At 51.7% G+C, this 17,238-nt stretch overlaps 1 protein-coding gene across 1 annotated transcript in view; it reads right to left on the bottom strand.

Moving 5' to 3' along the window:
* Positions 1-339: 339 nt before the first annotated feature.
* The window catches only part of DSCAML1 (DS cell adhesion molecule like 1), a 165,313-nt gene continuing 148,414 nt past the window's right edge, over positions 340-17,238 (bottom strand). Inside the window, exons 20-33 of the mRNA XM_079954905.1 lie at positions 13,393-13,532; positions 11,659-11,812; positions 11,440-11,557; positions 11,191-11,354; positions 10,708-10,806; positions 7,624-7,812; positions 6,093-6,380; positions 5,837-5,992; positions 5,188-5,218; positions 4,719-4,837; positions 3,936-4,088; positions 2,284-2,478; positions 1,490-1,801; positions 340-919 (exon numbers count right to left, since the gene is read on the bottom strand). Coding sequence (XP_079811031.1) covers positions 423-919; positions 1,490-1,801; positions 2,284-2,478; positions 3,936-4,088; positions 4,719-4,837; positions 5,188-5,218; positions 5,837-5,992; positions 6,093-6,380; positions 7,624-7,812; positions 10,708-10,806; positions 11,191-11,354; positions 11,440-11,557; positions 11,659-11,812; positions 13,393-13,532 — 2,615 coding nt within the window. The 3' untranslated portion in view covers positions 340-422. The remainder of the gene's footprint in view (positions 920-1,489; positions 1,802-2,283; positions 2,479-3,935; positions 4,089-4,718; positions 4,838-5,187; positions 5,219-5,836; positions 5,993-6,092; positions 6,381-7,623; positions 7,813-10,707; positions 10,807-11,190; positions 11,355-11,439; positions 11,558-11,658; positions 11,813-13,392; positions 13,533-17,238) is intronic.

Here is a 17,238-nt window from a genome sequence, read left to right as displayed (position 1 = left end):
CTCTGATGTTATAGAAACATAACTTTTATTGCACACTGCTGGCTTTTTGTTTTTATATAAAAATGTATTAACACAGAGGCAGATGCAACTTGAAGCAAATCCTATGGTTTTCCAAACAGTAAAACAACATGCAGTGTCTCAAAGGAGTCTCTTCAAAACCAACAGGGTTGCTTGATAGGGGGAGAGAAGAGAGCCACACAGTCTACTTCTGTGCTCTCTTCAAAGACAATGTGAAACAGCAAAACCTTCAGTGAAAAAGATTACCAAATGCTTTGCACCCTTGGCTGATTTCCCCCCTCAGGTTTGGAGAAGAAAATAGTTTCATTTATACAAAAAAAGTCCATTCTGTACAAGAGCTTCTTTTATTTCAATATAAATAACTCAGGAAAAGAGTAAAAGTCTGTGTTGTCTTGTGTCCATTGCTACACCAGTGTATAGGATTTTGAGTAGGCGCCAGCTCCCTGTTTCTGGGACCTCCCTATACCAGAGGTGCTCATTTCTAGTAGCGAGTCTCTAGACCCCCCCATTTTGGTGTGGGGAGGCAAACGTGGCTCAGCACTGGGAGCAGCAGCAGGTTCAGTGCTTGAGGCAGGGGCAGCTACGGGCGCAGTAGCCGTGGTGGTGGCGGCAGCGGCAGCAGCAGCGGCGGCGGCGGCAGGAGGAGGAGGAGCAGCACTTGCTGAGCCAGGCATGGCCAGAGTCCGCTGAGGTAAGGTAGTCGTGGTTGCACTCACATGGGGCACAGCCAAGGCTTTGCTGCTGGGGTCTAATGTTAGGTGCCTGGCCTGCGTGTGGTAGGCCCGGGCCAGGTTCCGGATGGAGGCCTCGCGGGGCGGCACTACTGGGCATGGGTCATGAAGGTCTGGCTTGCGGAAGAAAGTTTCGGATTTCATGTACAAAGGCAAGTTGCAGTAGTCGCCTGCAGAAAGAAGAGGGTGAAAGGAAAGGCAGCTTTCAGTCGGAACGTGCTCTGTCAAGCGCTTGGAAGCCTGCAAAGCCAGACCACATTCAGGGGAGAACACAAGCGGAAGGGGGACAAGCAGCCCAGTCCGTCAAGACCGGCTGTGAGTGAAGGAACAGTGGCTGCCAAGATGACCCTCACTTTGGTGCAAGGGCCATGGTAGCAACTGGGGACAGAGATGTTGCTGAAACAGGAAATGCTACCTAAAGAAATGTTAGGCCAGAAAACAGTCTATGTGAGAAGGGCATCCTCTGACTACAGCTCTGAGGATTATGAGCTACACCAGGCATCCCCAACCTTCAGCCCTCCAAATGTCTTGGGACTACAATTCCCATCATCCCTGACCACTAGTCCTGTTAGCTAGGGATCATGGGAGTTGTAGAACAAAACATCTGGAGGGGCGCAGGTTGAGGATGCCTGGGCTACACAACTGCCCACACCTTTCTCTCATTCAGTGCAGCCGTCTCTATAATGCTCTCCATTTCAGGGCAGGGGCAGCACCCAAGACTGCAGTTGCCTAGTACTTACTTTTATTTGCTCTGTGAGGGATGGGCACAGCTACCCCCTTGCCGCGGTCGCTGTCCTGCGGCTTGGGCGGGGAGGCCGTGAAGCGGCAGATGCCGGGCTCCGATGGGGTGCTCATGGAGGTCATGCTGTCGGCGTTCTCGTTGGTGCCCGTGGTCATCTGGTCAGAGGAGCTGTCGGAGATGAAGCACTCGGTGATCTCAAACTTGGCATGCTGCAGCTGCTCCTCCAGCTTGGCATGTTCGTAGGCACGTGCCAGCTCCTCATAAGTGGAGGAGGCGCTCTCTGTGGACACCATGCTGTTCCGCCCTTTGTCTAAGGAAGCAAGGAGAAAGTAGGAGTTAAAGACCCAGTGTGAAAATGGGAGGCCCTGTCAGTGCACCCATGGGAGAAGTTCCATGGTACTCTAGTCACCTCTTCCTGGGTGTGGCAAGATTATTTGGAAACTGAGGAATGCATCCCTGAGGTTGGGGCAAAAAAAGCCTGTGTTTCTTCAGGGCTGGGTGGTATATCCAAAACCAATATATTCACCTGACAATATACTGCAAAACATGATTTTGTATGTGCAAAAATCACAATGAGGGGAAAACCGTGAAACCGGCCAATGCCTCTACCTAGCTCCATCCTTATTTCAGACATGGTGATATATCACAGTGTTGAAAACCAGTTATCACCCAGCCTCACTCTCTGTGGAGGTGCTGAGATAGTGGGGCTTGGCTCCAGAGCAAGAGAGGAGGGCCTGTATTTATTCCCCAGAAGAGACATGCTCTGTAGTCCATGTGCTTGTCTTGACTCACCTGTATCCTGGGATAAGCTGGCACTGTAACTGTCGCTTTCTGTCACCGTGATGCCATGCTGGGAGCCAACTGTCCTCCAGTCAGAGGTGAGGGTCCGTGCTGGGGTGGAGGCCTGACACTTGGTGAGGGTCCACTGGCTGGAGTATCTGTTCCTGGTACTATGTGCAGACTTCACACTTTTCCTGGAAACCGGATCTGGAAGAGGAGAGAATGAGCACCACTTAGGCTCTGCAGACACAGACAGGTACTCCCAATGTAGAACTTGATTCTGCCACTGCGCTGCTGTTGCTTCCATAGTCTGCCGCTGCAGTGAGATCATATTTATGCAAGTCTGTGGTAGGTGATGTTCGATTTAACTAGCTTTTCATCAGGCCCAATAATTTGTGCTGCACTATCTTTAAAGAAATCAACCCTGAGTGCTCACTGGAAGTCCAGATCCTGAAGCTGAGGCTCCAATACTTTGGCCACCTCAAGAGAAGACTCCCTGGAAAAGACCCTGATGCTGGGAAAGATGGAGGGCACAAGGAGAAGGGGACGAAAGAGGATGAGATGGACAGTGTTCTCGAAGCTACCAACATGAGTCTGACCAAACTGCGGGAGGCAGTGGAAGACAGGAGTGCCTGGCATGCTCTGGTCCATGGGCTCACGAAGAGTCAGACACGACTAAACAATATATTTAAAAGGTATTTCCTACACTGGGGTGGGGAGCCTGAAGCCCTCCAGATGCCACATACTCCCATCAGCCCTGGCAGCCAGCATGGCCAATGGTTAGGGATGACAGGAGTTGTAGCCTAGCAAGAGCTGGAGGCTCCCCACAGATCCCCCACTCCTGATCTTGCATCATTTTCAAAAGACTTAACTACAGCAATACCACAGCCATCCCATTTTTCCTGTACTCTTAAGGTTTCATGTACAGCAGGCTTACAACTCGGGGGGTGGTTTACGTTCCAGGGGTGTGTGTGCAAAGCCACAATCATGGATAGAGCAAACCTGGAGCTGCTGCTGTGCAACCGTCCCTGCCTTGTGCCCCACAAGCCATCTGAGATCTCACAAGAGCCTTCCAGAGCCCGGGAAGGCAGACAGCTTAAAAGCTTTCCGCACCAAGTTGACTGTGGTAAGAAATTGAAGGCAAAGTCCCAGGGTGGATCACGAGGAGAGTGGCTAATGCATGCATGCCTACCTTCTAGATGGCCCCTTCAGCCTAGAGTTCTGGTTAATATGCTTTTTGGACTAGTTTGCCATTGACATCTGACATGCCTGCTCCCGTCTTGTAAAAAGCCATTTGTGCAGAAGTTGTGTTAGGGATTGGCAACGTCCCTTAGCCTGTTTGCTACCTGAAACTTCCACCTACCTGGCTGGCTTCCTTAGTGAAGTGCCACTCCAGTGATTCCACCCTAGAGGCACCATGTTAGAAAGCCAAGGTGCAATATACAGACTTAACATAGGTCAGAGGGACTTCCTTCCCCACTGCTGACATTGCCACAAGTCCTAACAAGGCCTTAGTGGTGCATGATCTTGGAAACACTTGATCTGAACTGTGGCCCACATTTGCTACTTGATAGGACATTGTGAGCCTTTCTCATGTTTGGTCCAGCTGGGGCTAGAGCAGAGGTAGAAGAGGTTGGCTGTTGAAGCTGTCCTCCAGTACTTACTGGTGCCAGGGCGAATATCAGACATGTCTATTAGGGGTCCTGTGTTCTGAATGAGTGCTGGATGGTGCAGGGAAACGCCAGTGCAGAAGCTCTGTGGGTTCACAGCTTGGTTGAATTCTGTGTCCGTCACTGGGATGGTTGCCTTGTCATCTCCTATGGAAAAGGAGTTCGGAAACTGAGCTTGCATCTTAAAATCGGTGTTAGAAAGCCCACTTTTTGAGACTTAGCTGTGTATGCCTCAGCCCATGCAAAGATCCACTGCAAATTGCTGAGCCTTGTCTCTTCCCATTGCCCAGGGTGCAGTGTGAGGCTTTGCCTACTCCCATCCTATAGAAATATATATATAAAAAATTGTCCAGTAGCACCTTAGAAACCAACTAAGTTTGTTCTTGGTATGAACTTTTGTGTGCATGCACACAAAAGTTCATACCAAGAACAAACTTAGTTGGTCTCTAAGGTGCTACTGGACAATTCAATTATTATTTTTATATATTTCTACTGTGTCAGACCAACACAGCTACCTACCTGAATCTAGTCCCATCCTATAGGTTTGGCAGGAGGAGAAACTGCAGTGCTAGTTTCAAACAGCCCTTGCTTTGTTGGGGCGAAGCCTGCACACAGGTCAAAGGCAATCGGCCTCAGACAGGGGCTTGGCCAGAGGAAGCCATACTCTGGACCAGGGACAGACAGTGACCAGAGCAAGATGCAAAAAAGAAGCTTACAGTCCAGCATGTGACCTTTCAAGACCTCACCGCAAATGGATGCTGAGGTCTGGGAGCTCACCTATCTGCTTGATTCCTTCCTTGTCCTCAATGAGGAGTTGAACACGGGGAATGTCAATGTGCAGTCGAGGGCCCTGCGGGGGCCCCTTCACTGGCGTGTCAAAACTCCGGTTATTCTTACTGCAAAGAAGAAAGGCAAAGAGCAACCATGAAGTGGGGCTGGGTAAACCCTTCCTGCAGCCTTGCCTTGAAACATCTCATATGAACAGGAGGTGGCCAGCTTCCTGACTGAGGCAAGAGGCTGCAACAGTCCCTGTTATATGGTGCTCGTATGGTGTTCTTCAGACCAGGAAGAAGGCCTGATTCAACTGTGGGGAAAACTTGGGCCCATGCAGGTAAGAGGACCTAAGTGAAGTGGGACTGCACCCTCGCCCCATGCAGAAAAGTTTGTGAGAGCATCAAGTCCAGAAGCTACCAATGTATGTGTCTTACAAGAGTGTCGTGCTAAACGGATTCCTGTCAATACCCACCTGATGAGCATTTCAGCCAAACTTTTGGCATCTGCAAGAAGGGGGAAAGAGTAGCTGTTTATGAGTGGAGACACTGGAAAAAGGCAAAGTCATGTGTCTTCCCCCACCCCAAACCCACTCCACCCCAAACCCCAGCTTCTCCTCTAGGGCTTGAACCCTTTGCAACTTGGCAAAACTAAGCCCCCCCCCCAAAAAAAGCGTTCCAAAGGCAATAGTGGCCATATTCTGCCTGAAATAACCCCAAAAATACTTTACAATCATTTGTGGGAGGAGCGCTGAGAACACTTAGTGCTTTCCAGTCCTGTGGGGGCAAGTGATATCACACTTCCCCCTGCCACACAGCTGGGCAGCCAAGTTCCAGCCCTGCTCAGCCTCGTTTGGCCTAGCCTTGCATGGAGTTGGCTGATGGAAAGCCCAGCGCAAACCCCTGTAGCTTCCTGCCCAGGGCTCCTGAAGCCCACAGAACCTCTCCAAGGGCTTGGGCTCCAGCCCATGTGCCGCCACCTGCAGCAACTAAGCAGACAAGCTGCAGACACTTCTGGCTACCGTGTGTGCACCCATCTCCCTCCCATGGGCCTCTCTGCTGCTGGTACTCAGTCCCTCTCTCTGGAGTGTTTCTGTGGGGACCCCACGAGAGCCCAGGCCTCACCTCGCAAGCGTTTCAGGCGCTTCTCCTTCCGCTTCTTGCGGACGACAAAGAGCAACGCCACGCCAAGCGTGGCCAAGATGACAGGACACGCAATGGTGAAAAGCTTCTTCACGTCGTCGCCCTCCCCCTGGGCAGACTTGATGGGTGGGATGGTACCTGTTAAGGCAGGACAGGCATTCAAGTCCTGGCTCAGAGGGAGGCCTCCCCCACCCTGCCCCCAGCCCCTCCCAATTCCCCCCGCCCTGCCCCCACTCACTGCCATCGTAGTCCAAGGTGGCAAACTGCATGGTCTCATTGCCGCAGCCGGCGCTGTTGCATGCCTTCATGCGCAGCTCGTACCACGTGGCTTCGCGCAGCTCCGTCAGAAAGACCTCGTTGGAGTAATTGGCCCGCAGGCTCTGCCAGACCCAGGTGCCCTTGGGCCGGTATTCTAGGACGACGGCCAGGATGGGGCAGCCACCACTGTTCCAGCCTTGCAGGTTCAGCCTGGCATGCGTGGAGTTAATGTGGGTGAACAGGTGTTGGTCCTTGTTAAAGGAGGGCTCTGGAAGGGAAATGATGAGGGTTTCAATAGTCAGAGGAGACACTGGTTCTTCATGATGGGTGGGCACTGCCTGTTGAGGCCAGAATCCAAGAGCCAAGCTGAGCAAGCATCAGTTGCAATGAAACTTACACGGGTCACATTTTCATTCATGCTTCACACCCCACATTCGTTTTACGGTATTCTTAAAATGGCCTTGAAAACTATGCAGCTGACTTAGAACCAATTAGAAGTGAAACACACAACCTATAATGGGACTCCCCTTTACTTTTCTTGCTCTTGAACCTCTGGCAGCTTTGCAATCACAGTTTTCAGTCATCTCTTTTCATTCACTCACATTGATCAAAGCGCTGGTCTCATCTTTTATAGCCCTTAACAGATTGGGATATGGGTACTTTAGGAACCACCTTTCCCCCACATGTTCCTCCTTGCACACTCAGATCATCATCTGAGGCCTGGTCCCCAATCTGTTACCCTTGGGAGAGGAGGCTGGTGTCATTTTCCCGTTGTTGTTGTTGCAGCAGCAGCACTTATTCTGTGCTGAGCAATGTCTGTTGGCCCCTGTCACTATACCACTTCAGGTAGTTAACCTGACTTTTAAAAACACACCTTTGGTTAATTGCTGGCTCAGCTGTGTGTTATGTTTGTGCTGCTGGAATTTCTTAATGTGCACTGTTAGGTTACTACAAGTAGGGCATTGCATTGGGTTTTTTCTGTTTTTGATTACTGTTATCTGCCTCTGAAGATATAGGTGGGGTATAAATGTTTAAAATTATTCAACATGTTGTTGATGCAGGTGTGAGTGGGGCAGCACCAAGTCTTGAAGGAGGGTTGTGGGCACTTGCTCATTTAGGGGAATGGGCTTCCACCAACGCTAGCCAGATGGGATGGGCTCATCAGGCACATTCTCTTAGCTGCTGCTTTTTTTCAGTACAAACACCCCAGCCTTGACTGCTGCCACATTAAGGAATGAAGGAGGGAGCCACATCCAGGAGCAAACATTTCTTTCTCTCCTCCCATCCACCCGCTTGCCCAAACCAACAATCCCCACCTAGGCTCAAACTCTCCAATCTTCCTTAAAAATAAATAAACCCAATTTCTTAAAATCTTCATATCCAAGTGTCTTATTGGGCACTTCCAAGGCTTTCATGGAAGTTTTGCTTCATCTCGACTTCAGGGCTGACCTCCCTGCCTGGTCTGGCTTCTGGTACTCTAGCCCCAACCTCCCCATCACCCCCCTCATCACCTCTGCCGTGGGTCTTGGCCTCGATGATCTCACTGATGCGCCCAGCGCCAACGCTGTTCTTGGCCGCCAGCTTCACCTTGTACCAAGTCCCGCATTTCAGGCTCTCCAGCTTGAAGGAACGCTCCGTGGAAGTGATGAAGACGTCCTTCCACTCCTCACTGTTGTCAACAGAGTACTGCAGCACAAACCCTGCAGGGGTGGCAGAGATGGGTTAATGGGCTTGGCGGGGGCCATGTTCAAAGGAAGAGCTGAAGGTAGCACTAGCCAGAGAACCCTACTAAATGGAAACCCCCAGAACACAAGGTTTATTATTTATAATCTTAACGTTTATATTGTGCTTTTTCTTCCATCATGAAACCCAAAGCAGGCCCTAAACTGCCATTTCTTCTGCCCCACACCTCCAAGGCACTGAGCTTCAGGGTACCCCTGATGATCCCACCAACTTGTCCAGGAAGGGAAAAGGTTGGTGCTTGCAGGTATTTCTTCATTTCAGGGTAAAGGCTCCTCAAATACTCTGCCACTGCTGCTGCCTTGTGAAAAGGCTGGGCTCAGCCACCCAAGCAAGCCAGAATGTGTCAGGGCTGTCTCAGGACAACCCCAACCCAAGAGTCCCAGCTAAGAGCAGCAGCAGGAGAGAGAGAAGGGGGCCACCTGAAAAAGCCCCTGCCCCCACTTTATATCCTGTGATACAGGAGGAGGCAGCAGATGAGTAGAAGGTCTAGCATCAGTAAAAAAAATATGCCAAGACACAGCAGAGCTGGATCCGCTGCTAATTTTCTCATGCAGGAAACTGCTTCCTGCCTGAGGGCCACACTCCCTCCTGAAGGACACATGCTGTTGGTGGGCAAGGCCAGAAGCAAAAGTGGGCAAAATTGCAATGAGAAAGTCTCTCACCACTCCAGCAGGTAGCATCACTTGGTCATCTCCTGCTTGGCCCTGAAAGGCTCCTCCCTTCGCCTGCCCCACACAGCCTGCCTGCCTCCCTGTGGGAGCAGGCGGGGCGACCACAACCAGCCTCTTTCCTAGTGCATTGCTGGTTTCCATTGCACAACCTGGCTGTTTTCAGTAGTTCCAATCCAATTAAAGGAAATGTATCAAGCCACTGGAGTGAGAACTGCTGGCTAGGGAGACGGGCTTATAATTACTTCCATGCTTTTAATTAATTGCAGCAGGAAGGCTCCATCCTCTACCCTCCCCACCCCCTTTCTGGGGTTGCAGCTGTTGCCCTGGGAGCACTCCAGAGCCGAGGGAGGGGGCAGGGGACACGGACTCGCACCAGCTTAGAAAAGACAGAGGCTGCTGTTTTGCATGGAGGCATGAAGTATCCTCCTCCATGAAGGAGTCTGCTGGAAAAGGTTAAGAGGCATCTCCTAAGCAGGGCACTGGGCACAGAGTAGGGAGGCCCATCTTCAAATCCCCACCTAGCCACAAGGCTGGTTGGGCCAGGCTCTCTCAGCCTGGGAGCCTAAAATGGGTTGGAGGTGGGTGGAGAGAGACTCCTTGGAAGGAGGATTGGAAGCAAATTAGTAATCATCATACAGTGGTGCCTCGCAAGACGAAAAGAATCCATTCCGCGATTCTCTTCGTCTAGCGGTTTTTTCGTCTTGCGAAGCAAGCCCATTGACGACTTAGCGAATTAGCGCTATTAGCGGCTTAGCGGCTTTTAGCGGCTTAGCGGATAAGCAGATAAGCAGCTTAGCGGCTTAGAAAAAGGGGGGGAAAGGGAAAAAAAGTCGGAAAAACTCGCAAGACATTTTCGTCTTGCGAAGCAAGCCATAGGAAATTCGTTTTGCGAAGCGCCTCCAAAACGGAAAACCCTTTCGTCTAGCGGGTTTTTCGTCTTGCGAGGCATTCGTCTTGCGGGGCACCACTGTAAACACAGACAACAGCCAGTCACCAATACACAGTTTGGGGGAAGGCAGCAAAGAGGGTGGTTGCAGAGCAACTTCAAGTTCCTGGGTGGCATGAATTATTTTATACCCACTTTGGTCTGGGTTCAGGCTTGGTGTCAGGACTGAATCAGGCTTAGTTGCCCTGGATCGGTCTTGGCTACGGCTATATCTAGATTGGGGGAAACTTGGCTGCTGTAGTCCACGCATTGGGAACCTCGAGACTGGACTACTTCAATGCACTCTCAGTGGGGCTGCCTTGCAGTTCAGAATGCACCAGCTGCTGATGGGGTCAGATGGCCGACAGTGTGTGACATCCCCTGCTAAGACCGATGTCTGGCTGCCCACCATATGCTCCAGGCCAGCTTTCAGGCTCTTGTCCTGATACAGAAAAGCCCTGAACAACTTGGGTCCGGGATGCCTTCAGGACAGCCTGTGTCCTTATATCTCAGCCTGATCACTCAGATCAACCAGAGGAGAATGTTAGTCTCCCCCTGCATTATGGAGGCCCATCTGACCTCAGTCAGAAGCTGGGTATTTGGTGTCGCTGGTCTCCTGCAGTGGAACACTATTCCAGCAGAGATTCAGCACAGGCAGCCTCACTTTTTTCTTTCTGCTGTCTCTTTTTCAGCCTGACAAGCTATTCAGTTTTTTTAACATTTTCCTGAGTAGTCACTGAGTGTTCTGCACTGCTTTTAACGGTTTTCTGCTTTACGCAGCTGTAAACCACCCTGATATTTATGAGAGGGCAGTATATAAATACTTGTATCAATAAAATAAAACAAACCAGACTCAACACGGAAGCCCTTCTGCTCCAGCACTTCTGCACAAACAAGGACAGTGGTGGGACCGGAGCTCTTCTGATATCCTTGGGCCCCTTGCTAAGCCACTCTTGCCCTCCAAAAACCAAATATAATTCAAAACTTCTATTTACCCATCTCTCTCCAGCTCACATACACAACACTCCTGCAAGTGAATGCTCTATGGGGCTCTCAGTTGGGAGTTTAGGAATAAAAATATTCTCTCCCACACCCCAAAAAGCTTTTAGAGAGGGTCTGGCAAGCCTGACAGAACAGCTTCTCCTGCAGCTGAGGAGCCCAAGTTATTTCCTTCACCACTCAAACCCTCCTGATGCTTGGGGGAAAGAACTGCCTCACAGACTGGCAGAGGCACCCTACACAGCCCCTGTGCTTACCTCGGATGGAGCTGCCACCATTATCACCAGGGATCCAGGCCAAGGTGATGGAGGAGGCCGAGGTCTTTGATACAGTCAGCCGGGGCTGGTCAGGGGGGACTGGAAAAAAAGACAAGCAGCATGTTGGCCAAATCCAGTTTTAGTACTCTGTTCAGCACGTGCTCTGTGGAGCTTGCGGAGAGGCCTGTGAAGGTGGACCCAGAAAAAACTGGCAGGACAGCGTGGGAAATGGTGGTTTGGGCAGAGGGCACCTCTGCGGAAAGCCCTAATGGGGTTGTTTCAAGGAGAGACTTCCCCTGCAGGAGATGGTGACAGGGCTGAAAACAGGCTTGCCACTCTGGCCCAAACACATGCACAGAGACTTGTAGAGGCAGCCCAGGGTCTCTGAGAAGGAGGAGGGCCCATTCTTTGCACGATCTCTGCTGGATGGGCCAGTAGCCCCTTGCTGATCTAGCGACATCACCCTTCCCCCCTCTGGCTCACCTTGCACCAGCAAGTTGACAATGATGGTGTCAAACCCCCATGTGTTGGTAGCTGTGCAGGTGTAGTATCCAGAGTCCTCAGCTTTCACAGAGCGCAGAATCAGCGTGCCGTTGGTCTGGATCTGGCGGTGCCCATCCACGGTCACCGGAATAGCAGAGTCGTCACTGCAAAGGAGGAGAGCCGTGTGGGAAACAGCTCCAGCACAGAGATGGATCAGCTGCCGGGCATGGGATTCCCTCCTCCCCTTACCTGTCCTTGGTCCATTTCACGGCTGGGGCAGGCTCCCCAACCGAATGGCAGGGCAGGCGCACATCCTTCATCCACGGGGTGGTGACAGTGCCACCAAACGAAATTATCTTGGCTGGGGCTGCAAGAGGGAGGAGCGGGAGGTGAGGAAAGTGCCGCCCACCTCAAAACAGACTTCCCCCAGCCCCACCCCCGGGGTGTCCCCCACCTCCTGGGCCAAACCTTTTCCAGCAGGCTCAATGGTGACCTTTTCGCTCATGTTGCCACGTCCCGCCGAGGTTACGGCTGCAACCCAAAGCATGTACTGCTGCCCACGGTTCAGGTGCGCAATGCGATAGAACAGCTGCTCAGGGCTGGTTTCGTACTCGCTGGGAGCCTGGGAAAGAAGACCAAAGAGCAATCTCTCATTGGGGTCCTGCCCAGCCAGCCAGCAACCTTGCATTGTGTTTTAAGGGAAATGGCTTTTCATGTGCGCGAACACATGCGTGAGGAATCGCAGGTGGATATAATTTGAAAAACGCTCTTCCGAGCTTTTACATGTGGCATTTCGAGCCCAAGTGCACATCAATTAATGCAACTCAGTTCATATCTAACCTGCTTTACTGAGCATTTTGGAGAAAGGTTCTACGTGTGTGTGTTTGTGTGCTTCATCTGCAGCCAGGCCATGCATCAGTAAGAAGGGAGATTATGAACAAAAACCCCACCCTGCTTTATGAAGCCCACTGCAGGTAAGCAGACAGACCCAGCTTCAGTGCCAGCTTCAATGCGAAGCAATCTGGGAGAGGCCAGCAGCAGTCTAAGGCTGCTGTTGGCCTTCCAACAAGACACTGCAAGACTGTGAGGAGCAGCTTGCTTTCTGGGCTTCAGAAGACAGAGCTGACTCTCTGCAGTTACTCCAGACATCATCCCTGACTGGCGTGCATGCATTTTATTCATGCGCTCATCAGGAGACTTGCACTTCACACACACGCATGTACATTGTGAGTATATTTAAAACCTAACCAATATTTAAATATGCAAACATAAATATTACATTGCATACATAATTTTTAAGCCAAATGACAGTCTTGACAAGATGCCAAGGAAACAATATTGGGTCCCAGCGGTTTTACCAGTTGCTTTGATGAAAAGATTATGTTGCCCTGGAAACCAGCAGTTCAGATATTGAAATGAACCTGAGTAGGAGGTTTTGATAAGCAGACCCTCCTGCCCAGCCTGCCTCCCTTGCAGGACTTCCCTTGGGGGGCTCCGGAGCACAATGGGCTGGGACAGCAAAGGAGACTGCGAGCGCCACACATGGATGCCCCTGCCCCCTGCAAGCCTGGGGAGGGATTAAGATTTAGCCCCCTGGTGGGTGGGTGCAGCATTTCTCCTTGCTGCCCCCCACCATTCTCCCCCACTGCATGGGGGCAGCAGCGCAGTGACACCCCGCAAGGCAGAAATGGTGCCAGATCAGAGGCCAGGACAGGCAACTGGCGTCTCCCTCTCATTCCCATCCAAAACAGGTTAGCTGGTACCCTCATGCCACCCAAGCAGTTCCTGTTGCAGCTGCTGCCTCTAAACCTGTGCAAGATTCTAGCAAAGGAGTCCACGGCTTTGCTCACTGCCAGTACTGCACCACCACATAACTGTGGCATGTGTAGGCCTGGTTACCCAAGGCAGCCCCAGCCCCTTGCAGCCCTCAGCCTGATGGGAGGTGCCACTGTTTGTCAGAGCTGGGGAGGGTGCAACCTGCAAGGGTTAGCAGTGGTTTTCCCCTCCCCCCCAAGCAAGCCCAGGGATGTCGCACATCACAACATTGTGCCTCTTCCTCATCCCAGGACTGACTGAGAACATCCTCTTGAGTAGGTGTGCTATCTTTCCATCACGCAAGCATCTCTCACTCAGAGGAACATGGCATTGCATGGTCCTAGTCACACCTCCCTCCCTCCCAAAAGCTCATTGCGCCCAACTCACCGGCTGCCCAGAGCCTGGGCTGGAGCAGAAGATGGTGTACTTCCGGATGATTCCATTGGGTTTGGTGGGGGGAAGCCAAGAGACCACCACGCTGCTGGAGGAAGAAGGGACCGCTTTGATCCCAGCAGGAGGACCGGGAACTGGGTGAGAAAGAACGAGAGAGGAGAGAATGACTCTTGAGGAGCAGAGATGGAGCACAGCAGGCCCTCCCTTCCCAACCAAGCAGCGCAAGAGCTGACAGGTGGGAAAGGGAGGTTCTGAACAGGTCACTCCCAGAGAGGTCTGCATCTTCTGAAAAACCCTGCAAAGGTAGCCCTGTGGGGGTAGCACACCTGCAGTACCTGGGCAGGTAGAGGGCAGGAGAGCTTACCGGTTCCTCTAGGACAGCCATTGCCAACCTGGTGCTACAACTCCCATCAGTCCCATCATTGTGCAACCTTGATGGCTGGGGCTGATCAGAGCTGTAACATCTAGGGGGCACCCCATAGACCAAGGCTGCTCTAGGAGGTGCGCCTGTTTGGATTTTTACACTCCACAGGTAGTTCTGCACTGGAAGCCAAGGAATAACACACAGAGAAACACACCCTAGTATTGTGAGCAAGTGGCTTTTAATCCCCGTGCCTTGGATCCTTGCTCCCCACACCCCCCACACTATCCTTTGCGGGCAGCCGGATGGCTCTTCCTTGCACCTGGTGCCTCCATGAGGATGGCAGGTCTGGGACTTCAAAGCCACAAGGCTGTTCCCTGCCACAGGACTAGGCAGGCTGAGGGGCACCTGGGAGCAGCTTAATGGACTCCAAAGTAGGCCAGGCAGGCGGTGTAAATATTTAAGCAATGAGGGGCTCCAACAAGGGCTTCTTGTGCTGCTCCTCGCTGATGGTGGCAGAGGCAGCTGAGGAAGCCTGGCATGGCCAGTCAGGGAGAAGGAAGGGCTCCTAAGCCCACAGCCCCGGGGAAAATGCATGGAGCAGGGCAGATGGGGGAAATGGTGCAGCTTTAAAGATGTAATAAATGAACAATAGGTCAATAAGCAGGTTGGGAAAGGGATTTATGTACTGGATATTCAGAATTTTCAGCTTGTATCTAACTATTTTATGTGTACCAATTTTGTACTGTATAATTTTTAAAAATGGGGAGGCATGGAGGGGAAGTATTTATATTATTTATATTATTTAATTATTATACCACCCTTCATCTAAAGCAGTGTTTCCCAACCTTGTGCCTCCAGCTGTTTTTGAACTACAACTCCCATCATCCCTGACTAGCAAGACCAGTGGCAAGGGATGATGGGAATTGTAGTCCAAAAACAGCTGGAGGCACAAGGTTGGGAAACACTGATCTAAAGATCTCAGGGTGGATCTCAGCACAAAAACACGAGAGAAAAAACACAAAAATGCATAATAAAAGCAAGATCGAAAGCAAAACAAACTCAAAACCACCACCCCCTCCTACAAACACATTTAAAAGGACAGATTCAAGTGCCAGAATGTGGAGCTCCACCAAGCAGGTGCCTTTTTTCAGCAGTGCCACAAGATGCTCAGGATGCTGAATTCTGACTGCACAATCCGCTCCCACATCATGCGTCGCGGATGTGCAGAGTACGAGCACACCAGAGCTCCCCACTTCAAAAAATGCATCTGTGCACCAGCTGACCTGGGCAAGGAGAGGAGGCAGGGAATGGTCAAGCGAGTGAACAGCCGTCCTCTTGGATCTCTTTGTGCCAATCAGCCATAGACCATCTGCTTGTCCAAACAGCCTTTGCCCCAGCAGCCCAGCAGAGACCCATTTGTGGGAAAACATTACAGATGTGGTTGCTTTGGCAAAGGATGTAGGAAGGCTGGAACTCTGGTGGGACATTCCTGAGTCTCTGTTGGGACTGGCTAAGCAAACGGGCGACTGGGAATGGGAAAACAGCAGTGCCTTTCCAAGTGGGAGGACAGAATGATCAACAAATGCCCTTCCTAGCTGCTTCTCTAGCAGAAGGACCCTTGGCAGCATCCAGCAGAAACAAATGACAGGACAGGAATTCATCCTCACCTCTAGGGCACAAGACAGCAGAGGCTGCACCCCCAGAGTCATCCACAGGGGCTGCACTCCCAGGCCCTTCCCCAAAGATTTTATTCCTGGCTCCTACCCCATGCCACATGCCACATGTCCAGGCTTCTTGCAAGGCACAACCTTAATACCCATGTGTTCCAGGAATTTGACCCTGGTGCCAACATCAAGCACACCATGACATTTCCTTCCTGTAAAACCCAGGAAAAGAAGGGGGGAGGCAGCAGAGCACCCCTCTTTAGAGATGTCCTCAGCTGAAGTTGGTGGTTATCTCCTTTGGTCTACAACAAACCCCTGACCATCTGCTTGGACCTCAAATGGTGGATCCTGCTAGTTTTTCCTGCTGAGCTTCTTGGTTGTTAAGGAGGATGCCAGGTGTTTAAAGCAGCCAACCGGGGGAAGGCCTGGGAAGCACCGCATGCCCGGGATGGGGTCTGCTTTGACTCCCCAGCAGCTCCACTAAAGAGAGGGCCAAGAGAAGAGTGCAACAAGGACAAAACCCTTTGTCTGAGCTCTGGCAGGAGGCCTACAAAGGGATGCCTGGCAGGTAAAGGAGGGCCACACCCAGTTGCTCCTGCAAATATGCCTGCAATGGTCCCTGCAATATGCAAGAGCTCTACTACCCTAACTTTCTTTTTTTGGAAGGAAAAAAAAAAGACATTGCAGGCAACCCGAGGTACACATAGCAGACATGCCTGTATTGTCTAATTTGGGTAATGTGTTCACATGAACCCAGACAGTCCTAGCATCCCTATTTGTTGGCAGGGGTCAACAAACTTTTTCAGCAGGGGGCCAGTCCACTGTCCCTCAGACCTTGTGGGGGGCCAGACTATATTTTTTTTGGGGGGGGGGGGAGAACGAATTCCTATGCCCCACAAATAACCCAGAGATGCATTTTAAATAAAAGGACACATTCCACTCATGTAAAAACACGCTGATTCCCGGACCGTCCGTGGGCCGGATTTAGAAGGCGATTGGGCCGGATCCGGCCCCTGGGCCTTAGTTTGCCTACCCATGGACTAGGAGTTGCTCTCAATGGCACATCCCCTGCCCTCCTCTGCTGCTGTCCTCTCCCCATTGCTGCCCCACAGTCCCTCTTTGGATGGGGGAAGAGACTCTGAAGATGCAAAGCATCTGGTTCATGCAGCCCTGCCACCAAGTCCGACTTCCAGCTCAGCTCACGCACCTAAGCTCAGGCAGAAGCAGAAGCCCAGGAGGACCAAGGGCAGAAGAGGGGGTGCAGAGAGGAAACAGTGACACAATTTGTTCTGGCAGAAGCAGGCGCTTCAGTCTCATGGCTGAGGCTGAATGAGACAGATTTTAATTTTAAATGAGGGCACTGAGACCCGAGCTGACTGGGATGATCCAGCTGGGGAGGAAGGGGTGGTACTTAAGCCACTCAACCACTCCATGATATGGAGATGTGGGCGGCGGGGAGGGGGTGGCGGTGGAAGGGAGTGAGGCTGGCGCAGGCCCAAGACAAAACCTACAACTCCAGTCTTGCCTGCCATTTGGGTGGAGCAAGGGGCCAGAAAGCAGCAGAAGGAAGCCAAGACTTCAGGGCAGGGCACTCGTTGCAGCCCACTTGACAAGAGGCTCCAAGCAGGACAAAAGGAAGCACCTGGCAGAAGCAGAAAAAAGCCCTCCTCCATTTGGCATCTTCCCCACTATAGTGGCTCAGACCAGGAACCCGGCTCATTTCAGACTGCTGTTCCCAGGCAAGGGCTCCCAGGCTCCTGCCCTTTGGCTGAAGCCCCAAGGAAGGTCCCTGTGACTTGTCCACAAGGTGGA

Source organism: Podarcis cretensis (genome assembly GCF_951804945.1).
Source record: "Podarcis cretensis genome assembly, chromosome: 15".
In the NCBI taxonomy this organism is placed as follows: Eukaryota; Metazoa; Chordata; class Lepidosauria; order Squamata; family Lacertidae; genus Podarcis; species Podarcis cretensis.
The sequence above is the reverse complement of the archived record's forward strand: the minus strand, read 5'-3'. Positions and strand labels throughout refer to the sequence as shown.